Source organism: Anopheles moucheti, chromosome 3 (genome assembly GCF_943734755.1).
Source record: "Anopheles moucheti chromosome 3, idAnoMoucSN_F20_07, whole genome shotgun sequence".
Lineage (NCBI taxonomy): Eukaryota > Metazoa > Arthropoda > Insecta > Diptera > Culicidae > Anopheles > Anopheles moucheti.
Genome location: NC_069141.1, coordinates 52624844 through 52649799, shown reverse-complemented (window position 1 = coordinate 52649799; position 24956 = coordinate 52624844). Strand labels below are relative to the sequence as shown.

The 24956-nt window shown below is 42.4% G+C and overlaps 3 protein-coding genes across 4 annotated transcripts in view; 1 reads left to right on the top strand and 2 right to left on the bottom strand.

The window, feature by feature from the left end:
• LOC128300287 (ADP-ribosylation factor 6) overlaps positions 1–14344 on the bottom strand; it is a 38128-nt gene extending 23784 nt beyond the window's left edge. Inside the window, exons 1-2 of one of the 2 annotated variants that reach the window (XM_053036301.1) lie at positions 14290–14344; positions 12722–13179 (exon numbers count right to left, since the gene is read on the bottom strand). The gene's annotated coding sequence lies outside the window, so the exon portion shown is untranslated. The remainder of the gene's footprint in view (positions 1–12721; positions 13180–14289) is intronic. The other variant, XM_053036303.1, reaches the window with a different exon arrangement.
• A 1688-nt stretch (positions 14345–16032) lies between these two features.
• LOC128303201 (elongator complex protein 2) lies at positions 16033–18694 on the bottom strand. The gene is made up of 4 exons (XM_053040070.1): positions 18538–18694; positions 17116–18475; positions 16253–17042; positions 16033–16190 (listed from the first exon to the last, which is right to left on the bottom strand). Exons 1-4 carry the CDS (start codon positions 18658–18660, stop codon positions 16076–16078), a joined length of 2388 nt encoding a protein of 795 aa, XP_052896030.1. The 5' UTR covers positions 18661–18694; the 3' UTR covers positions 16033–16075.
• A 440-nt stretch (positions 18695–19134) lies between these two features.
• On the top strand, positions 19135–24123 carry LOC128303586 (ARF GTPase-activating protein Git). The gene is made up of 6 exons (XM_053040582.1): positions 19135–19704; positions 19771–20447; positions 20517–20759; positions 20840–21112; positions 22170–22348; positions 22420–24123. The coding sequence occupies exons 1-6, from the start codon at positions 19647–19649 to the stop codon at positions 23105–23107; spliced, it is 2118 nt and encodes a 705-aa protein (XP_052896542.1). The 5' UTR covers positions 19135–19646; the 3' UTR covers positions 23108–24123.
• The last annotated feature ends 833 nt before the right edge of the window (positions 24124–24956 follow it).

Sequence of the window (24956 nt, the reverse complement as noted above, 5' to 3'; positions counted from 1 at the left end):
AATGTTTTATGTGACAAAACAAGGTTATTTCAACAAAATTTTAACCTTTTTGCTCTGATATTGTGCTATAAACTAGCTCAGCTGTCAAATTTCCGCAAACCGCGTATCTCCGAATCCGCTTATAAGAGGAACCGCGTATCTAGGGGACTGCCTTTAGTCGAACCGATCGCAACTACAACCCTTAACAAACATGAACGTTATTATGAACGTGTTTTGTTAAAGTTTGTTAAACAATGATCTACTCCAACGATCAGTAATTATTTGTCCAGTTTTAAATAAAATTAATTCCTTAAAGAATCCACTCCACACGGACACTTCGCCTTCATCCATGGCAATGGAATTGACAACAATATTAATAGTAATTGGAATAGTTCTCCAAAACAGGGTACCAATTTTGCATAAAATCATTTAATTTTTCATAAGATTATTAAACAAACGTGGGCTCATTCTTGTTACTTAATGAGTGGTGCTTACATTACACTACAGTTTTCAGCAAGAGAAACAAAACGTTATTGATATAATCTTCCCAAGAGGACTTTATGATTTTGTATGCACCTAAGTTCGATCGTTCCACAGAAGGAACGGAACCGAACCTAGTAGGTTCGGAACGAAATCCCCATCACTACTATGGATGAGTTTACACATCTTTCGTAGGGATGATCGATCGATGCAATTGATTATGAAGTTGATAAGAAATGTTACCGCCGATCAAATGTAGCTCACATCAAATATATTACACAGCAAAGTTCAGTCTCAAATAAATGTAACGACACCCTTAATAAGGCTCAAAATATTTCCATATTCTATCTTTATTTTCTCCGAAGTACCTTAGGTACCAATACACAACCCTAAGCCAATAAATTATTATCCTTCGTTCTTTTTAATCCTCCAAAGAATGACCCTCAACGTATCTAATTTGCCCTCCATTCCTCTAACTAGACCAAACTAGCGACTATTATCAGCACACCAACAGCGTCGTGGTGGCGTATGAAACCTCCCACAAAAACATTACCATAGTTTCCAAGGCGCACTACAAGGCCAAAACCGCAACGGTGTCATTTCAGTCCAGTTTGAGATCGCTCTGCAACTGATAACAGCGGGTGGGTATGTAACAATCGGTGCGCATTCGTGCGATTACAGCGACCTCTACCGATGAGTGTGTTTTTTTGAGTTGCGTTAAATCTCCCCAGAACTACCCACACTCAATTCTCGAGAAGCGGCCCCCAAAGAGGGCAAGGAGCACGATAACGAGCCAAACTAACATGTTAAATAGACGCATGTGGTTGCATGACGGTAATACACTTGTCACGTATGTCAATATCCAGAGTTCCGGCAATGTTAAATGAATGTTTGCAATGTCTGTTAGTTCCACCGAGTGTAGTTAATAAGAGTGCGCCATTTGATATGGCAAAACAGGCCCTACTTTAGAAAGACCATCCTGATTGACTGCTCATAAATGGTTGCTGATACACAAGATACGTAAGACAGCAACTCATTACAAACTAGGCTACATCACAAATTATTGTCATGCCATGTGCCATCGGAGCTATTATCATCTATTCAAAATGTCTTGCAACATGGACATAGTTTTTAGGACTCGCTCCTCTGTCGTATCCTAGGTCAGACGACACGCGCAATCAATGTTTGTTTTAGTTGTTTTGCCGTCGAGTCTACGTCGGGCACTACAGATTAACTTTGGCATTGCCACTGACGTCAAAAGGTGCGCAAGCAAAGAAGAGCCCACGCCACACACAGCGGTGGAGGAAAAAAGATAAGCGAACAACACAATCTTCGTCTGCGATAAGAAACTTGTCTTGTGGCCGACACCGACGGACACATCCAGACCGAGACCTGGGGGACGCATGAAAAATCGGCACGTCCCAATAAATGGGACGTGTTCGGGACGGAAAGAAAAAGGAACGTGACGAGATTAGTGCATGATAGGGCGAATGGTGGGCATTCACCGTGACAGTCATCGTTGCCACGAAAATAATGCAAATGAGCGGCTCTGCGACATAAGATAGCATTGTTGATTGTAACATTTTTTTTTCTTCTAGCCCATGCGTAGTATTTATGAATTCTTAAAGAGAAATAATTTCTGGCAGTTCTATTTCGTAACTTTCGTCCTTTTTTTTTCGTCTGCCGATCACCAGGGACGACTTCAAAAGAAAATAATATCCCAACATAAGTATTACCTTGAATCGACAGCGATTTGAATGTCTGTTTTATTGATGCTCTCGGCGAAATGTAATTTAATTCCCTATTTATACAGAACTCTTCGTACCTTCCACTCAACACACCGACGTGTCGAAGTAAAAACAATGTCCCAACACCATCACGCTTTAAAAGAACAAAAAAAAACGTTTACCATACTGTGTGGAAAAATTCATTTTCTTTAACGGAGCATTTTTCTCACACACAAAAATAAAAAAGCTCCAAAAATACCAACAGCAAACACGGAAGCCCATAGCCTACCAAAAGCAATCGGAACCATCTGGCGGCTGTGCCGATTCGTGGACTATTCCCTCCTCAGGGGCACTTGCTTGACGAAGGCCAACAAAACCTAAACCTCCTCTTCCAGTGGCTTTTTTACTTCCTTTTCACACAAGAAGATTTTCATTTCCCGATAGCGACCATGACCCTCGACATCTTGACGGGGTTATGTTGCGTTCCGCAATCCGGTCGGAATGGTCGGAAAATCTTCCCGCTGTAAATTTCCCTCCAGTCCCGCTGGTAATGATATTCATTTTATTGGTTCCATTTCCTAGCAAGAAATGTGAAACAAAATTGGCACGCCCGGTTCAAACGCGGGTACATTTCATTTTGGTGGTGAATTTCTTTTCCACGAGCCATTATCTTTCGCAAATGCTTTTGTTTTGTTTCCACACACACATCGGAGACTTTCGCTCTTATTTTCCCATCCAACATATGCGGACCTGTGTGTGTGTTTGTACACCGTGTGCCCTACCACAAACCAGTTGCCCCATTGTACCTTCGTTTTTCATCGTGTCGTTGCCTGAAAGTAGCGGCAAGTAGTACCGGTTTGCGGTTTGAAGGTGAAAAGTGAAAATCGAACGGCAATTATTTCCCGGCATCCTTTCCCCTTTGGCAATTATACCAGCCTGACCCCCCCACCCTATCCCGGACAACCGGTGAAGCAAAAATTGGTAACGATTAATTTACCACCCGAAAATAACCCCGAGCAAGCAGCGATCGGATCGATCACCACTACAAGGGGGCGCCTTCTACTGTCCGCTGTGTGCCGTTGGCAAATCTTGTGTCTTTCCCTGCGATCGTTATTGCTTCAGGTCAACAAATCTGAAGGAACCGCAAACCAACAGCATCATCATGATGATGATCATCGACAGCAACATCATCATTACCGTGCCGCGCCCATCACTTCCCTCATCCACATCCTTTTCCATCCATTAAAATGCACTTTCATCTTCTGGCCGGGGGCATTAAAAGTAAATTTCCAGCCGCCACCGGCCAATGTTTTATTGCAGTAGCTTTCCCTTCCATCCTGCTCCTTTACTAATCACCACCAATCTCTCCGACTCGTCCCATACACGACCATCTTCTAGCTATCTCTCTTTTATGCCCCTGCTTCTTAATCCCGACCGAGTCCGTTGCCCGAGCATAACAGTAGCAACCATCACCAACAAACATCGCAGAAACGAGAGTACACACGCATCGATGATGAAAAGTGCGAACACAACGGAAACAATTAATCGAAATCGACCGAGATCGCCCCACGATCGGGTCCGAGGGCGCCGCCGTTCGGAAGCGAGTTCATCTCGCGTTCATCATTTATGCTGGAATTGGCGGCATCGCGCTTCAACATCCGCATGACCGTGGTCGGAGTAACGTGTGCAGGAGCGTCGCGTATGACAGCGAGATTTAATTAGGGTATAATTTATGAAACTGGCACAATGGCCAGCCAGGGGGCACTTTGGGCACTACTACCTGTCTACCGGGTCGAATGAACCGTGATTAACCCGTGAGCCGACGGAGGTGAGAGTATGTGCCTCGCTGCACAAGATGCATTTGGCAAGGGTTTAATGTTTGTCCGCCAATTTTACTAAACGAAAGTGCCGTCGAACGCTGTCGAACGCTGAGAGTCCCACCAGGGTGCAAAAACAAGAGAAATCTAATTGCATTCAAGGAACACGATAGATGATGATGAGGCGTTGGACTACGAAAAGGTGTCAATTCTCTGGGGTCGATTAAGTCGATGTTTGTATTTAATGAATTTAAGCACACTGTGCAGGATGCTGTGCTAGATAATTGTAACTAACTAACTAACCAAGACTCATGATGATGCTACTATTGGTAAAGCTACCCTAGTCCTTAATCGTTTCATTCATGAACTCCGATGAATATAACTGACATTTAACTCTGGGGCATTTCAATGTCGACTCCAAATTCACCTTCGAATTCATTCGAATAGATACGAACCGGGAAGCACTCAAGACTCTCAAGATACGCTGAACTAGAAACGTGCGCACTGAGTAAGAGTGAGTGAGTGAGTTGAAAGTTTCGAGAGAGTCAATGCATATAACGCCACACGAAGAGTTTTTATGACCCCTTTTATCACTCTTTTGCGTTTCTACTCACTCTCACTCTATGTGTCTAATAGTAACTCACTCAGGAGTGAGTAAAAGTGTTTTATCACTTTTAGATTATAATCACGCTGTAAGCATGAGTAAAAAAATATTATCATTTTCAGTCTAAAACGAATAATAAAACAGTGGTACTCTCTTTTACTCTCTACCTCAGAGAGAAACAATACATTGTTTCTCGCTCTTACCAACCCGAAAACCTCTTGCGGGCAGTGAATACAATCCAAAGAAAGTAACATAACTCATTTTCTCACTCATGTCCAGTGTTTACAATCCCAAAAGAGTGATAATATTCTTTTACTCACTCTTACAGAGTGATTGTAATCCAAAAAGAGTGATAAAACACTTTTACTCACTTCTGAGTGAGTTTCTAGTCGGCACAGAGAGTGAGAGTGAGTATAACACAGAATAATGAATAAATGAATCTCTAAAGAGTGAGTTAAGGTTTCAAAATCTTAAACCCACTCTTTGACCCTGATTCAAGTCACTGAAAAGAATGATTATTCCCATCTATACTTTGAACGATTTTGAATTAATTTTAGGGTGGATTTAGGGTTTGTTTTATTTATTGGGATACAACGGCCAGGTGATATATTTAATAGCGGCATAGGTTCCACGCAACAGGACCGGTATAAAATTCCATCATGACCAGTACAGTAATTTTCCGAGTTATGCGACACTCGATTTACACGAATTCGAGATATGTGAATCCCAAAATTTTGACAGTTTGTGTAATTTGGTATTTGGTATTTAAGTTTCATTTGCCAAATTTTAAATTTTCCCAAAAATACGTTACATTTTAATATTTAAAACATTAATTTTTTGTAGAAATTTACTCTAATTGTCGAGATAAACGTATTATTGATTAATTTATCAATTTTTAATGTACTTTGTACCGTGAAAAGAAAAAATCGAGCCATGAATACTAAATATTAACGATATTATGAAGGGAATTCAAGTAACGCGAATTTCTCTTGCAAGCATTACTCGGGAAACTCTCGGGAAAAATGGCGAGAATTCTCAAGAATTTAATTCCACTTAAGGAAATGAGGAAAAAGAAGCATCGTATTTCCTGAAATACTGGGTGTATTTCACATCACTAAAGTCTACAACTTGTAGTAACACCCCGTTTGCTGTACTCTAGCTCTAACCTTTTCAATCTCTCACACATGCACGTTTACTGATTTCAAATAAAAAATGTTACTTCTACTACTGTTTATAAATTAATAAACAAACATATTCATACACACAGCCAACGGAACGCTACAGTTTGTGAACTATGGAGTGATTATCAACCAAACACCCTCCTGAACAGTTGACCCAAGACGATTGAGATGTTTATGTACTTCTGTTTCGATAAGAGTCCATGCTGATGACCTGCTTTGCGAATACTTCTCCATACTGAAATTGCAAACAAAGCTCCACACACAAGTTGGAGTTATCAATATGTGGTGGGACTGTATTTGTTACTGTAAATAACGAACAAATAACAGATCAGGCGCCAGCTGGAATAACATGCAGTTCTTTAAAGAGATTTTAATTTTACAAAAAATTGAAAAAATAAACGTCCACCAAAGCAAACGCCATAAATTAATGATGATCATTTTTCTCTCTACATTTAACTAGTTGTAACACCGGGTCTACAACGTGCCAAAGGAAACAAGCACCATTTTGCCGAGCTTTCACAGCACACTTTTATCACTTACTCATCCGTTTTTGGCCTCCTCCCCCCCTCCTCTCCCATCGGAAGTGTGCCGAAAAAGGTGAAAGCTCACCGTGTCATAAAGACGCAGCATGAACGCACACGAACACAAGCAACCCGTGCGTAGGAATGTTGCCAACCCAAAAGGTACCAATGGGCGGCAGCCAGCGATTTTCGGGGGGGACAATGTATTTTTTTTAGTTTAAATTCCGTAGGTGGTTAGTTCACTTTTTCACAGCGTGCACAACACGTGCGCAACAGTCATGGCCGCCTCAAGATGCCCTGCTTGAGGAGATCACCTCCGCCGTTCGCTTCTATGGGGGGGCTTCACCGGGAACGGGAACCATTTCAATGCCCGTCATCAACGGTCTCGCCATAAAGAAGAAAAAGTAAAAGGAAAACCCAACTACACTGCACAAAAGGCGACCACATAAATCCGATTGTTGAGAACACTATTCATGAAGGGTGTTTTTCCCGCTGGACTTGCACCGCACTAAAGGACCGCTGGAAGTGCGGCTTTAGTTGCCTTGCCGGGAGAAGATTAACTTAAAAAAAATAACAAAATAACTTCTTTAAAATACAGAGAGTCCAACAGCTCCCACACCTACAACTTTCACGCGACATTTTATTACGCACAGCGGACGACGATGGTGAGACATTATTTTGCACATATTTACCATACTTACCGGGTACTTTATTTGTGCGAGGAAAGTATTACGAAACGTTACCTAATTGTGCAACCATTTGTCCACATGACACAACAATATAATATGAGTCTAAAAAAAACTTTATAACATACATTTTACTTTCCCACGGTACGGATTGTAACAATATGTGACTTTCTTATACATTCTTTTCATTTTATGATTTTTTGTGAGAGAAATTCGCGTAACTCAAATTCTCTTTTTAACATCATTTATATTTTGTGTTAAGAGGATCAAATACAAATTCTTTAAGAGTAAGTTATATTTCATGTTAATAAAACGTTACGTATTTTTAGGGAATATTTAAAATTTTACAAATATAATATTCAAAACCATGTAGAAAATTCCACAATTTGTCTTTTTATTTAAATTGTTAAATTTAAATTGTTATTATTTAAATTATTTTTTTTTTTAAATCACGTAATTCGAATGTCATGCCACCGGGAACTCTCATTCATCACTGAAAGTTAATATAGTCTAAATCATAAATTTTCACCCAAAAAGCCAAACCCCTTTGGAACGTTCTATTCCAAACAAAACTAAAATCAAACGCTGCACCAACCCCCCTTGTGCTGGTGAAACCAATTCAGGCAGCCCGGATGGCGTCAAAAGACCCCCCCATCGACAGTACCAACTATGTGTATGTGTGTGGCCATAGCAAACGCGTCATATAGCACTTTGGCGCCGTGGTTCTCCACCTAAAATTAAAGAACAGTGTCATGTCTCTCATGCTCCCGGGCGAGCGACTCCTTTACGACTTCCGCACATCGTGCCGAATGTGCGCGCGTTCCACGTTCTTCCTGTCCCAATGTGTTCCGCTGGGTTGAAAGCGGAAAACCACCAGAAAATCGGAAACCTCCACTATTCTTCTATTCCTCGGGAGATATGGGAAGATGGGGGAAGATGGCAGCCCGTGGCAGGGTCGCAATTTAATTGGGAGCTCAAGTTTTGCTTTTGCCCCCTTTGTTACCTTTGGTGATTCAATCTCGCCCGTCAAAAGAGTTTATGTTTCGTGAAGGGGACACACCCAAATGGATGAGGAAACATGGGCAAAGGCACGTTGCTATTGGTACCAGCAGTACTGACGTTCAACGGTTTATGTTGGAAAAAGGGAATTTTTTCTCCTCACGAACCCCACACGAATGCAGCTAACGAATAAAAATGAAAGAAAATAGTAGCATAACTTATTTGCTTAATAATGCAAAACAAAACAAAAACACGAAACACAAATCAAAAGCTTGCTAAAAACTCTAAAAGTGCAACGGTGAATTATTCATTCAATGCGCAAAATAACACTCCAATGAACGTTCTCTTCACCGAGGACCTTTATCGCTCAATTACTAGTCTTGCTTCTGTCGGAGCATAAAACTACCAACAAACCGGCAGATGGCATTTCGTTATCATGCCAAACAGCAACACCCGAAAGGGAAATGGAAAGAAGACGAAACAAGAACAATAGCAGAACGAAGCAGAACGGGCAATTCAGGCTAGCGATGCAGGACGTGAGATGCCTTCATCGCATTTCCGAAGACCGCCCCCGGAAGCAGACGGGGAAAGCATTATCTCTACCCATTAGGAGAAAACAAATACAAACCAACCAACACACAAGGGAAAAAAATTTAAATTGGAATAACTGCTTATCTGATATTTTAAATAAGAGACTTTGTTCAAAGGGAAGAATAAAACACTCATTCATCCGTTGGCAGTTCTTGAAAGCTGAAAGCGATCCGGGCTCATCCGGACACTGTACATTTAAGTATAAATTTTTCCCTTTTTATTATAAATGTTTTATACTTTAATTTCATTTCTTTAAAAACAAGACGTTAAGAAACCGGATAGAAAGGTGGCCAACCAGTTACCAGTTGGGGCAGATCATACCATACGTTTGATAGCTTAAGCTTTTAGTCTGTATCTGTCAAATGATCCATTTACCAGGCTGGATCATGTCGAATAGATTAGTAAAGGACATTTTGCAGCATTTTGACATAAAGAATGACATAAGCGATCAGCTTTATGGAATCATAATTAGAGAATAATTGATAAAAGTTAAGAAATCGAATTTTAAACTTAGATAAAATTGAATCTAAAACAATGTATAATTCTGGTTATTAAAATAATCCTTTTTTTGGATGTTTTCATTAAAAAAATGTTTGTTTACATTTTTAGCACACGGGAACCATGGCCTAATCTGGTTCACAGCAAGCAAAATGGTTTGTTTTGACATTTGTCGAGCAGCTTGTCATTTGTTTGGGGAGGGGGAAGCGCATAAGCCTGGAAACGTCAAAACGCATACAAAAAAACTTACTTAGAGTATGATTCTGGCCATTGTCAAGAGGTTACCATGAAACTATTCTGACGTTCTTCGACGTAGACATTGTCCCAGGCCAGAATCATCAAAAATTAATATATACTCCTTATCACAAGTTCGATTAGACTTGCTTAAAAGTGGCCTCAAACTGTCAGGCTCACCTTAAATGATGGCTTATTTATGCTTATGTTTATTTGCTTATTTGTGGATGCTAAGCCTCTTGCCGCCGTGAGACTGAAGCTTAGCATTATGTGATCTCTCAAATTGCGATCTCTTGATGTACTTGTAGGTCTAAAAAGTAATACACACCGAGAAACATCCATGCTATCCCCCTAAAAACCCCTTTCCTGAGGCCTGGTCATAACGTACATAAAAATATACCGGAAGTATATTTTGGAGGACATTCTGTGTACTTCATGAAGTGCTTTAACACTTTCTGCTAATTGAAACGGTCTAGATTTTTTGGAACCAAAATCTGAAGCACCTTCAACATCCCAAATTAAATTGACATATGACTTGAAGGTTGATATGGCTAAAGGAGACTTAAATTCCTGAGGAATTCTCTCGTCTATCTGTGATGTACAAAATTTTGGTATAAGGAATCTTTGCTCTATTCTTTTCCGGCATATATGAAGTTCTCAGCACAATCAAGAAAATGCATACAACCGCAACGAGCGCTTCGTATCAAGGGTGCTTTCTAGGTCACGGGAACTGCACTTTTTGTTTGTGCATCTTCCGAAAACAGCATAAAGCAACTCCCCTCGTGCGACAACATAACCAGAACAAAGCACAAAGCAGCAGATTGAAGAAACGTTTCATTGCTTTTGCCACGTAGCCGATGATTACGATCAATTGATCTTCATTTCTCTCGACAAGCGAATGTCCTTTTAGGGTTTAATTTAACTTTTTTTCTTTATAACTCCACCCACCCACTATGGATTACCAATTGAACAAATATCGATCGGTTCCCGCGTTGCTACCAGCACCACAAATAAGAAAGCTTCTCACGACCATGGCGTGGAAAATCGGTACATATTATCCCGTCGCAGCGGTGGCGACCATTTTCACCTCCAACGCTCGTTATGTTGCTTTGCGATGTGGTTTACGATCGCCCGTTTATCGTTTTGCGAGACGAACCCGGGACCAGACTGATTTCAAACTCAATTAGTCGCTAGACTTGTCCTGCTCATCACATGTTGGTGTGCTGTGCCGGCACAAAACTTCCAGTTGATTGGAATGAGTTTTCTGCGAACAGAATAAACACACATCATATGTCCGTGAATCGGATCGGTGGGGTTTGTGCTCAAAAACTAATTCCAACCGATTCCATTCCCGTCTTCCGATAACTCATCGAAACGTTTGCTGCGAGCGAAAGTTATATGGATCGATTGATCGATTTTATGAGCTTTATATTCTAAATCGTTCTTTTTTCTTTCCTTTTCCCATGGGAACGAAACATTCCGGATAGATTCCGTTTCCAGCTGCAGCACACTTTCACCCTTTATAAACGCTCTATGAATTATGAATAACACATACATTTTATTGAACGTGATCCTCTCGTTGTTATGGTTTATGCCTCTAAGCATTATCCTATGCTTCGATTTTTTTTTGTTTTAAAGGGTTGCTCGTCACACCTTTTGTGACAGGAGACGCATTTTTTCTTACGACTACCCCACTTCAGACAGGTAAGAACCTGGAGAAAAACCATCCAAACCAGATTTACTGCTTCGATGCGTATCAAATTGTCCAATGAAGCTATTAACACTGAAAATGCACACATACACAAAGAGCCCTAACCAGCATACAATGCTGCGCTATAAAAGCAACACGATACAGTGGTTTCGAATAACTCATCCGGCGTTTACCGGACCGAGTACAGCTGCGAGAAAAGGAACGGCCAAAAAAAAAAAGGTCACATCCCGGCGGCTGTAGATGAGGATCTGTTCCAAGCTGATGTCAATAGCAAAAATTCTAATAATTGAGATAAATTGCATTGCATGTTAAAAAATAAAACCTAATACAGTCCTTTTATAGCGAGATTCGTGTCAGTGTTAAAAACATCATATGAAAAACTCGTTATGAAAAAGATTCTTTGTCATATAAATTTTATGAAAAGTTTAAACAATGCTCATAAAAAGTTCACAACTGATATTATTCAACCTGATGGCTATGGAAGTCCTGAAAATTACTCTCTTAATTGATCTCTGATCAATTAAATGTAATTACTTTTGTGAAGTTCGAATGGAATGGTAGTTTTTTATTCAAAATTAATTTTATATCCAAAGTAATACTTGTCTTAAAAATTAGAAATAGCATTTCGTTTATTTAAGTTATCCAGCATAGAATGCCTGCTTAACAATGTAAAACGTAAGCATATTATAGGGATCGTCAGAAAACTTGTTTGAAACCATCCTTAACCTGGTTAACCGTCATATTCGGTTCTTCCCGGACCAATTCTCCGTACACAGAACTGTCTATCCAGTTACCAGACCAGCTTTAAATAAAGCCACAGAAAGTCAGAAACAGCAGGCCTAAACCTTTTGAGGTTGTTGTGCCGATAAAGCATAAGAACCGTCATATTCTTATCAATTCATACGAATAATAGGGTCACTAGCACTATGTGCTGTAAACATTGTCTTGATCGTAACTGTCTACCAGGAGGTAGGAAATTAATTTTAAAATACATGAGGCAGCAGAGTGCCGTCATTCTTTTACGTTCTAAAGATTCGAATCCAAGAAAACAAACATATAGTACGGTAGTTGGGACAGGAGACTAGAGTAAACAATAGACACGATAAACCAGAGAAACGACAGCATTTGTCCCATACACATTATTCACTTGTAGAGGCACTGCATCGTCCGTTTGATAACATATGAGGAAACACCTCCCAAGCTTTCTATATCTTTTACTGTCTAATTCTGAATTTGTTTCATCAGTAACCTCTTAAAGTCTTTGATGAAGTGATCTTCCATGTGATCCGTTAGAAGCTGTTGAGTTATATTGTTTTTAATTCGCAATTCAAAAGGATTGAATAACGCCGAAAATTCTTCAACTGCAGAAATTGCTCAGAAAGGTTCCTTTACATTCCATATCAATTTATTTTGAATTAAAAGAATGTCATTTTCTCAGCAACTCCAGAAGTTCAATATAGAACTCATAACAAATAACCCCCAAAAAAACCTCTATACCACCACTAGAATTGACACCAACAGAATTAATCAAAGTAGGATGATTTGCAGAGCCTTTGAGCTGGGTAGCTACACTCGCCACTGTTCAATCAAAGCAAACATTTTCCCCAGTCGGATGATGCCTTGTTTTCTTGATTTTTAGCCCAAAACAACAACTGAGGAGCGCGTCAATTTTGGGCATTTAGGCCCAACTTACCTTTACGAATGCTGATGGCTGCAGCGAAAAGCACAGCTACAAACACACTCCGGAACGGGTTTTTGGGCAATTTTCCGTTTTTCCACGGCTAGCAGCAACAGCAAACGACGGTTGAAAGTGTACCGTGTACGGGGGGGAGGAAAACACACGCAATGGGAAATCACCGCTACGTCAACACAACGGTGGGTGGGGGATAGACACACACGTACGGTTTCTGTGCGTCACACATACGCACAACCACACGGGCACACTCAACACTCACACAGTACACACCACCTAAAACGAAACAGTGCTGCTCCAAAAAAACCGGGCGAAACCCCACTGCACACAACTCGCACGCACATACACACGCGTGCACGCATGTACAGCACACACACACACACGCCCAGCAGCTTCGCTCACTTGCTTTGCGGCACAATTACGCTCGAACACATCTCCACGCAAAACGGCCAACTAGACTGAACGAAAGGGTGAGAAAGAAGAGCACACAAATCGATTCATTGATAACGGGTACAAAACAATATCAATAGAGCAACGATTAGATCGTTGGTCGAACAGCGGCGCTGTGTGCTACGTTGTGCATTTGCATCACGTTTGGATTTTTGGAGCACACCTAAATCGTTAACCTAGCAAAATATGCATAAACCCCGTCCCGTATAAGCACACACAGCCACAATAGTTTGACGACACAATTGCGCCCGAAACCCAACCGAATGCGTGGCCACGGAAACCTCCACCGTCGGGTGGACACTTTTATGCCGTAGCATAATTTATGCACGCTGCCACCGCTAGGCGCACAGGGGCAAGAGGAAAAAAAAACACACAACACACCAAAATGCAATCGCGATCCGTCGTCGGTCACACGCATACATACACGTGCCGTACAATACAGCCACACACAACCACATCCAGACACACCTAAATAGACGGGCGTAGAGCACACCACTGCACAACCGCTCTGCTGCCTTTCCGGTTATACAGCGAAGATGCGATCTACCAGCATACGCCTTCTTCTTGCCACCTTTCTTTACATTCCCATTGCTCACCAATATTCTAACCCACTAATTTATCAGCCGATAGACGGAAAGAATTTAATTGCAGTTTTCATCGCACTTGGCAATTGCAGCATTGCCGCCTGTCGCACACAAAAACGGCCCGGGTCGAGGATGAACTCACATCAAAAACCCGTATCAAACGCTTTAATTGTTATCTTCCTGGTTCTCTGGTGTTCCTATCCGGTGATGATGCCTTCGTCTGAATCAGCGTGAAAGGCAGACCCCCGTCAGCAAAGAATGCTGTAGAATCAATCAGGGTTCCCGCACACTACTGCACCACGCACGCGTATTCTTTCCTTTGCATTGCATACACACTCATACACGTTCACTGGGAAGAAACCCCAAGCGCGTTTCCGTGAAATGCTGGACGATGCGCAAGCAAGAATACACCAAATGCCCGTTGCACTGCGTGCGTTGGTTCGAATGCACTTTCACTCAAAATTGCAGTTTTCTGTTTGTTTCTTGCTTTAGCCTCCTAGCGTACAGAAAAATGCAACCGTCGATCCCACTCACTTGATTCGCCTATCAAAACATACACACGCAAGCTCTCCCAACGATTGAATCTTCTTCACTGGCTTAGCTGGTTTGCTGTCAGCTAGCTGTCAGGTTGTACCGTATTTTGGCCAAATGGGGGATGAATTTTTAACGAAAGCTTAGTGTGCTACGTGTGTTGATTTTTGGTGTTAATACTCCAGCCCATAGTGATTTGAACGAAGATTTTGAAAGTCTATGCGTTGTGGATTGCATACTTTCCGGAGTGTAAATTTTATATAAAATTCATTACCAACGTTTAAAGATTTAAAATTAAAGTACAGTGATAACAGAAAACTATTTCTACAGATCATGTCTACACTCATGTACATTTGTACAGGGTGAGATAAAAAAAAACTGCAACCAAATTCAGGTTGTTGTTATTTTTGAACCGCTCCTCTGACAGCTGTCAAATTTCTTTCAGTGACAGCTCACTATATTGTTTACAAGTGTAGTAAAGCATTTTATTGTAAGAGAGTAAACAGAAAATTAAGTATTCGTGATGGAGCTCAAGCGTGACAGCGTAATTGCTTTACATTTGGCTGGAAAACCCCAAGTGGCTATCGTTAGAGCCCTCCAGCATTTAAATGTTAATAAATCCTTTGTGTCTCGTACCATCGCTCGTTACCGTGATACTGGTAGCGTAGCCCGACGTCAAGGAAGTGGACGAAAAAAAACAGCAACATCGCCAGATATGGTTCGAAAAGTGAAGAAACGGCTTCAACGAAATCCACGTTGCAGTGGCCGACAAATGGCTCGTGAGCTTAACATATCGCAATATTCCATTCGACAAATATTGAAAAACGAGCTTGGACTAAAGCCTTTGAAGTTCCAAAAAGTGCAAGATCTTACCGATGCACAAAAAAAAGTTAGACTCACAAGAGCCAAGGAGTTGCTTCGCTTGGCCGAACTTGGTGAATTACCGAATTTGGTTTTCTCTGATAAGAAACCATTTGTTATCCAGCAGTTTGTGAACAAACAAAACGATCGGGTTTACTTGCCAGAGAGGTCAGCTGAAAATTTGCATCTTCGGTTGGCCACCAGAACTCAAAAGCCGGCCATGGTGATGGTTTGGGCCGCCATAACCGCCGATGGTCGCTCACCGCTCGTATTCATCGACAGCGGGGTCAAAATAAATGCGCAAATCTATCGTGAAAATATTTTGGAGCAAACGCTGAAGCCCTGGGCACGCAAACATTTTGGTCGCAGATCCTGGACATTCCAACAGGCCTCAGCACCTTCACACTCAGCACGCGCCACACAAGAATGGTTACGAAATGAGATTCCACGCTTCATTTCCACCGCACAATGGCCACCAAAATCACCAGATGCCAATCCGTTGGATTATTGTGCCTGGGGTATTTTGGAAAACAAGGTTGGAACTAAAAAATACCAAAGTGTCGATCAGCTCAAGCAAGCGCTTCGCCGAGAATGGGCCAAAATACCGCAGAGTCACATTCGGGCAGCATGCAACGGCTTCATCGGCCGTTTAAAGGCCATAATTCGTGCCAAAGGTGGCCAATTCGAACAAATGTAAATTGATTACGAATTTTATGTTATGTTCGACATTTTTTGCTTACATTCATTAAATTAAAAAAATAAATACAAAAAATAGGAATTGTTACTTTGTTGCAGTTTTTTCATCTCACCCTGTACATACTTTTTAAACAAAATAACAGACGCAACATTTCAACTGTTCGGTATTAACTGTTAATATGTTCAACATAAAATGTAATTTATTTGCAATAAACGTTTCTTGTTTCTTCTTCTACAACTTTACGCCATACACTCGAACAAATCCATCCTCTCCACAGCTAGCAAGCTGATGGTTCTCTACATGTGGTCGGAATGATAGGCGCTTGACCGTCATATGATGGGCAATCCTAAAACATTCAACAATTTTAAATTGCATTCAAATTTTGACACTCAAATTATGATTACTTACGATTCTGGTAGGTTAAACAGAAGATCCCACTGGCCCAACGCGTACAATTTAATCACGCCACTCTCAAGCCCAATAGCCACCAAGTACCGATCGTCGGACAGTTTCCTTCTGGCGAATGCAATTGCGGTTATTGATTCATTTTTAAGCTCCAAAATTGCTCGTTGTACAATAGGCGCCTCAGAATCAGTCGACTGCTGTTCTTCTTTGCCAGCCATCCATGCAACAACCTTCCCATCTCGGGATCCCGTTGCGAAAAGGTTCGAATCGTGTGACCAATCACAGCACCAGATTATTCGCGTGTGTACGCCTTTCGTTTTGTCGGAACGCATGAGCAACTCGAATCCGCTCGTCTCGCGGCGAAACACGGAAAACGTTCGATCGCGTGACACTGCTAGTAAGAATTGACCGTTTGGTGAGAAAGCAAGCTGTGTTACCGTTAGCTGATGGGCGGTAAGATGCTGAATAACGCGCCACGATGTTGTGTCCCAGAGTAAGATTTGTGCCTGCTCTACTGATGTTGCGCGACAACCGGATGCAATGAGGTTTCCGTCCGAAGAAGATGCGATCGCGTAAAGCTCGTTACCATGGCCGTACAGTTTCTGAATTTCGGGCCAAAGTGTATTTTGCATCAACGTCTCTTCTGCTGGTGGGGATTCCAAAACAATGGGACTGAAGTAATGTTCCGGATACATGTCCTTGATGTGTCGGGTTTCCGCTTCCGGTTGCTCAACTTCAAACACTGCCTTGTTGGAGAGTCCCAACGAGGGTACTGAAGCTCCCATAGGATTACCTATCATGTGCGTAACAAATTGTTTTAGCGTTCAATTCTGTTTAAAATGCTTCAATGGAAATCTGATACTCACTTTCAAGAACTGCGTCACCCTCTGGATCATCCGGAATGCCACAAAGTGCTCTAAAATTCTGCACAAAATTAGACGGTGCTTGAAAAATTCGTATGATTTTCTCCTCTGCTGCGCTGGCCAAGCGATAGCGTGAAAGTAACGTCAAACACTGCATATCATAACCGTGCACTTGTGGCCGTCCTATCTCGTGCCAGGTTTCTGTGTCCTTTCTCCTCCACGGTGCATGGATGCGCGTGGTTTGATCGGCGGAAAGCGTCACTACGTACATTCCACCGACTGGATCCCACGCAAGATCTCTCACTCCGGCAAAGTGACCTCCCAAAATGGTTCCTGGTTTCCACAGCCCCGGCTGCTCATCATCTTCATGCCACAGATGAAAGCTACCCTGAAATCCATGACCAATTATGGACTTCCCGTTGGGCGAAAATTTCCCTCCATAAAACCCGAGCGAAGATCCGCCAACTTCACCCACTCGTACACTTTCCACCCAAACACCGCTCTCGGACGGCGTCCACACGGTTAAGCTCTTGTCGATAGAGCTTGATAGCAGGTGTAGCTTACCATCACGGGTAGAAAAATGCACTCCATATACCCATCCTTCGTGACCCTGAAGTACCGATTCCAGCGAAAGGGCATAATGATATTCAACACCATCCACTGTACGAACGGTAAACGTACGTTCCTCAATTGTTATATCCTCATCGTGACGAATTTCTTCAAAATCCTTTTGCTTTTGCAATGATCCCCTTGGCGAAATGCGCCACAAGCGAATGAAGGTATCCTGTGACGAGCTGGCCAACAGGCAATCCTCATTATCCGCCAATCGAACGCAATCCAACCCGCGCACCCAGTCAAAGTGTCCCTTTAGCTGTTCCACCTGCACAAAGCGTGATCCGGTGTCGCGTTCTGCCTGATCCACACATAAGTTTACTACATCCGTGTCCGTTGTATATGCAAGCATAATGGCGTTAGACCGCGGCAAGCTGAACAATTTCATTCCGAACGTAAGCCCCGATCGTAAGTCGATCGTTTGAAAGCATTCGAAAGCGGTTCCGTTCGCAAAATTCCATAATTTGATAGAACTATCAATTGATCCGGTAGCAACGATTAAACTGTTCGTGGAATCAACAAATGCATCTACCACCGTAACACCCTTCGAGTGTCCTTTCAGCACGAATCGTGCAGGATTAGCTTCAACACCCTTCTCCTTGGTGTTCCACAGTATGCAAGTTCCATCATCCGAACCAGAAACAAGATGAATTCCACCGTGGCATTCGCTTCCATTACGAACTACGCGTACCGTATTTACCCTTGCATTGTGACCGATTAATGTTCGCACGATTTTTACCGAATCGTGGTACTGAAAGGAAAGTAAAACGCTTGTTACACTTGGAGTAGTGCAGACTTTTGCAGCACACTTACCTTTGGATCGAACACGGCAATAGCGTTGTTAGCGGCGAAATAAATCAACCCATCCGGACCCCAATCCAACGAATCCGGAGTACGATTACATGCCGCCGATGTGTACAGCGTTTCAATGGACATTTCGTAATTTTTGTACAGAAGGAAAAACACAAACCACCCGCATGTGCGCCACAAAAACCGGCAATGTTTACAACGGAGAGCAATGTTTTGCATCGAATGTCAAGCTGACAGATGCGAACTGTGCGCAGGGGTGGATGACCAAACAACAGGTTTTTTAAAAATCCAATAAAAGAAAATGAGCTGATAAGAGCAATTAATCAAATGTAAGACTGGTCCAGATTGATCAAACATCAGAACAAGTTAATTAAAATCCTTTTTACAACACAAATCAAGCCAAGGTTCGAAATTGCTCGAACAGTTTTGATGTTTGATCAAACAGCAAATCCCTTCAATCCAACCCTGGCATGGCTGTCGGCAAAACGGGTACGGGATGCGAGGTGCGGTCGATTGTGTCAAAACATTCAGTAGGTGTGTAGCTTGGATGTTTTTTCTCCCCCTGCTGCTGCTTCTAAACATAGAACAGCGTATGAAAAAGGAAGCAACGCAAAGCAGCAACATCACGAAAAATGGCGACCTACGTAGTGGTGAAGAAAACCTCGCTGGCCTTATAAATCGGAACCGCTCAGTTACCGTGCGTGGGTGATTACCGTGCAATACTGCACCTCAATTCAGCGGGATTGGTCATCGCTCATCGGTTAGGTAGAAAAGTTTGTGTGTACTGCATTGCTGCTGCAAACCCCTGTTCATTGATGTCCCGTGCACAGTGGATTCCCTGGGCTGCTGCAACCTGTTTTTGTTGCTAGGTTGCATTTTTCATTTTCCCTTGACCGTGTACGCTTTTGCCTCGAACAAAACGGGTTTGTCGCGAAACGGCAGCATTACTCCATTACTCATGATCTAGTGTACCTAGCCCCCATTCATCTGCCGTGGTAACTAACGGATTCCTGCGTTCCCTAAGGGCTGCATTTCGAAGCGACAATTTGATAAACAAACAGTATTTAACCGCATCTCGTAAAAAGGAGAGAAGGCGCTAATATAGAATCACAATGTCACGTGCCAAATCGCGCATACAGACGGATGTTTGTGGGGACTGTGGTAGTGCGGGTAAGTGTGTAACTTTTACTTCCAACTGCATACAATTTGTAACTAAACATCCACCTACCAATCCAGATCCGTCCTGGGCATCGATCAACCGTGGCATACTGCTCTGTGCCGACTGCTGTTCGATCCACCGCAGCTTGGGGAGGCACATATCGCAGGTGAAATCCCTGCGGCAAGGTAGTTGGCAACCGTCCGTGCTGAACTTTGTCAACCAGCTTAATGCACACGGTGCCAACAGTGTATGGGAACATTTGCTGCTCGATTCGGCAGCACCGAAGAACCTGAAGCGTAAACCTACACCCAAGGATGCTGTCCATCCAACGAAGGCGGACTTTATCCGCGCAAAGCACGTCTTGCTGGCATACGTGCTGAAGCCCACATTTCAGGTGGAAGAAGGAAGCAGTTTGGAGTTGGAACTAAGCAAACAGCTGCACGCCAGTGTGCGGGCCGGGAACTTGGAAACTTCCTTGCGATTGCTTGTCCAGGGAGCGGATCCTAATTTCTATCACGAAGATAAAGGTTCTACGCCGCTGCATGTGGCGGTCAAGTCGGGCCAACTGTCCCAGATCGAATTGTTGCTCGTGTACGGTGCTGATGTTAATGCACTAGATGCGCAAGGAAATACTCCGCTCGAGTTGGCCAGACAGGCGAAACATAGCGTCATCGCGGAACGTTTGCTTGAAGTCATGTACGAGGTGACCGACCGACTGACATTCTTTCTAATTGGCAAAAAACCAAACCATGCAGTAAGTTTTCGTACACTGTATAATTTGATGATGTATTACAAATCTCGGCATCAATTCGTTTCTCCCCAGTCTGGACAGCATCTACTAATTCCTGGCCAGTCTAAAAAGGAAATGAGCGAACAGCTGAAGATTGCCCGCGGAAAGTTACAGCTTGTCCCGAACCGCATGTTTGAAGAGCTGGTGATGGATCTGTACGATGAGGTGGATCGCCGCGAGACAGAAGCAATTTGGGTTACGAGCGCCCTAAACCCGGACTCTGGTGCCGTACCGTTTCTTCCTACCAATCCTCATCTTAGTGCCACAAGAAATCAGGTACCAGCTTCCGGATGCGTTGATACATGTAGAGATCGTCTAATAGCTTTATTCCACTGTTGGCTTTCGTTTCTCCTCAGGGACGTCAAAAGCTGGCACGATTCAGTCAGCAAGAGTTCGCCGGATTGCTAATGGACGTACTGCTCGATGCCCACCGGCGTCAGAATATGGCCAATTTGCGTCCCATCGATGGACCGCTACCAGTAGGGTTGGCACAGCTAAAGGCGGCCGCCCTCGTTCCCGGTGGCACCGGTGGTGGAATCCGCGATTCAAATCTCTCCGACGACGAGCCACTGTACGATGCGGTTGCGTCCGACGATGATTATGCTGCGTTGGCGCCCGTAGCGCAACAGGTAAAACTCCTTATGCGCCAGAAAAAAGCCGTACTCAATCATAACAACAGCTTCGGATGAATATTGGTAACCGCGGTCGTTTTCGAAATGGTTTGTGGGTAATCCAGTTACACTAAGCATAACCGCTCGCGGAGGGTTGATGGGTATCGCCGTCACGAACGGGGAAAAAATATGTTACAATCATTTATTAGCTTAGTTTAGCCAAAATTTTGCATCCAAAACGCTAACATTACTAACAATGTGATATTTACTTTAATCGTAAGTCAAAATAAGTCATCAGCAGGCGAAAGGACATGGAGGGTGGCTTCGGGAAATGCAAAATATAGTTAAATGTTTGAGAGAAGCGGACGTACAATATCAACACCGTATTGATCGCCGTAGCGTACTGTCCTAAATAATTCGCTTCTCGTGGTGCTTAGATGTTACATGTGCTCTCTACCATTTCGTTGGTGAAATATTATCATAAATATTTAGCTAAGTACATGTTGGAATCTATTTACATTACTACGCGCTACTAATTCTCATTTCATGTTCTAACATACCAAAGAGATCGCGTAACATTCTCATTGTGCCATTGCTCATCTAGTGCTATGATGTACTGTAACTCAGACAGCCAATGATTTGAAAGTAATATGGTTTCGGTGCATCTTCTTAACAACACATCATCCGTCCGTACTGTAGTATTGTAACATTGGCGTGTTACTAATGAACCAGGAAACTAACAGAATCAATAAAACGTTATGTCTGTCCTGCGCATATTACTAACCTTATTCCCTTCCGTTGCTAGCTCTAAATGGTCCGATGGTTCGTTATTTTTTCTTTGTTGTGTATATTCGTCTCTATCTTTCTATGCATGTTTGTGATGTGCACCAATTATGTTATCATCATGCCTATTGTGTTGTCCGTAAGTTTGCTTTCCGATTATTATTATTAACTACAATTTATAGCAATTGAAACGTATCATTGCTTGAAGGAATACAGCGCAAAGTAAGCGTAAAATTTCATCGACATTTGCAAATTTGCTATTTTTCCCGCCCCCGTTTTTGGATTCCATCAGGCACTAGTAAACAAATCCTCCCCGGCGGCCGTTTCCAACGTGGAGGTGGAAACGTTGCGCCAACGAATACAGGACCAAGAGCTGACTATACACGAGCTGCGTAGCATGATACAAAAGCTGGCCTCGGAAAATAATCAGCTAAAATCGACGATTGACACGAAGGACCATGAGGTGCAACTGTGAGTAACATGAAGCAAACTGTACTAATATCGAAACATGAGTTTAAATTTAAATTTATTGCTCATTTTAGCCGGATTGATTCCCATCTAAATGGTTCCGGTGCGAGCGAAGGTTCACCGGAGCGGGATCCCACCACTCAGGAGGCAAAACAGGCAGCTGCAGCAGCCGCTGCATACGCGAAACGACCCGTCAGTATGTACGAAACGCGACAAACGCCACGCGATGAAAGTCGACCACCGATTACGCAGAGCCTCTACTCAATGGCACCCGCTTCCGCTAGTGGCAATATGGCCATTGACACTACCATACCTAGCAATGGCGGCAGCCCATTACCCTCGTTCGAGGAGGTCAAACGCCGCACGGATGTAGTGGCCCGGCGCATTAAGGATTTGTTCGCCGCCATGAAGGATCTGTCACAGCGGGAAGCATTTGTACCGAGCGCGGAACGCATCCGACTAGCCGTGATAGACCTGATGGCGCTATTTCCCGCATCTCTCATTGCCAGCGATTCGCTGCGTGGTGCCCTACAGCAGCTTAACTTCCACGGAAACCTGATCCAAGCGGAATGTGCCCGACTGCAGCAATGTTTAGCGGCAGAAAGTGCAGCGGGTGGAGGCGCGTTACCGAACGGTGGCCCAGCCGGTACCGGTAAACCATTGGCCGAAAGTATTCAGCAAAGCATGGAGCAGGTGCGTGGTTGCGCATATGATCTAGCAATGTCGACGAAAATTCTCATCACTCACCTGCAGCAGTCTTAATTTGGGGGACACTAAAAGATGGACAATTTCTTTTCATTAACTATCATAAATCGGTTTTAGATTTTTCTACCCATTTTTTTTCGATTAAAAATTTACGAACAAAACAAAACTCATGAAAAATTTCTTATTCGTGGCAGTTACGCCAAAAAGCGTGTTTAGAAAACTCGGCAGCTAGAAGCCATCTTAACCCAGTGGAAACAAACCTTGCCCTTATGCCCAGCTCGTTCACGTTTAAAGTCAATCCATACAGTATTCGTAATCAATCAAAGCTTTCACCCTTGAAAAAGAGAATTTCGAACAACATTTCACCGGGGAATGTAGCATCGAAATGCTTTCTTTGCAATATTTTATTTCATACACTTATACAACAGATATCTTTCCCAAAAGTGCCAAAAACACACCCAGCACAACAACATAACGTAAACCTTATTGTTGTGTATCATCCTCGGGGTGATGCCATATGCAATACTTGTCTAGTAGAGCAGAGATGCATAATATTAATCACAGTTAATGTATTTGTGTAACACAACACTTGACCAATATGCCCATAGTTTAAAAAAAAGCTTTTTTAAAGATGCATTACTTCTACAACGAACCGTTTACCAGAAAACATGGCCTAATGCCCAACACGTTTTTTTAGGCATCGGTTAGTTATTGAACGAGATTTTATAATTATATTGTAATACTTTTTCGAACACTTATACCCAGTATGACAATAACGTGTATTGACACAAATCGTAGTCTTTCCTTTACCAGTTGTATTGATAACTAAAGATGAAAAAAAAAACAATTGTAAAGAAGCTCAAAGGTTTGATAAACGTATTTGTTTTTTGTTTTATAACATAGATGCAATTATATACAAGCGTATTGAATGTATTTCTACGACTCGAAAACTCCGAACAAGGAACAATAATATTACACAGTAGAAGTATTTATCAGCTATTGCAATTTATACGAATGCCTAATCTATAATGATGTTAATAAAAAAGCGAACGATTAAAACAGGGTTGTACCTGCACAGCATTTCTTACTGAGCGTTAATCAGTTTATAGTGTGGTGTTAAGGTTGATGAAGAAAAATATCTTTATATATACGTTTGTTAACCCCTCTGGCCGATTGTGGTGGTTCACATCAAATACTGTCCTATATATTTTCTAGCCTGTGGAATTCTTTTTCTCCTTCTTTATGGTTACAACTGCAGGTTACGCAACAAGAGGTCGCTTCTATATCATCTATCTATATGTCTACCATTTCTGGCTTACTTTTATTTTTTTTAAAACTCCTATTAATGGTAGCAGAATAGTCACACAGTCCTCTGCGTTCGGGAGATTTGATCCCGATGAGATTGTGGATCGCTCCCCGCTCGTGTTAAGACCGCATCGCTACCAATACACCACCAGGCCGCCCTACCTGTGGTCTTTATGTTACAATATTAACCCGCATTCTGGAACATACCATGAATAGTCTCTGTTTCGCTATATGCTAGCGTATTCTTCGGATTCTAGTATGGTACACGACGTCTCTGGATGCTTTGGCCTAAATCTTTTTGTAATGTATTGGAATTTATTTATTATTTATTAAATATCGTTCATGTATCCTATTCAATATCTTTCTAAGTTATTCTATGTTCTACGTTAGGATTCAGCTTGCTAAGTACTTCTGACCTTATAGGCACATACTGTTCCTCCAAATCTCCCACAATTTTTACATGATTCCCCTCTGCAGTCTACTGGAGATCTTTGGAACAGACCATTAGTACAAGTATCCGATCATGCCATAGCCTCTTATCCGTTGCCTGATCTTCGTTTTCCTCTAGCTCACTCTAGACCTCACTCGAAGCTCATTAGCA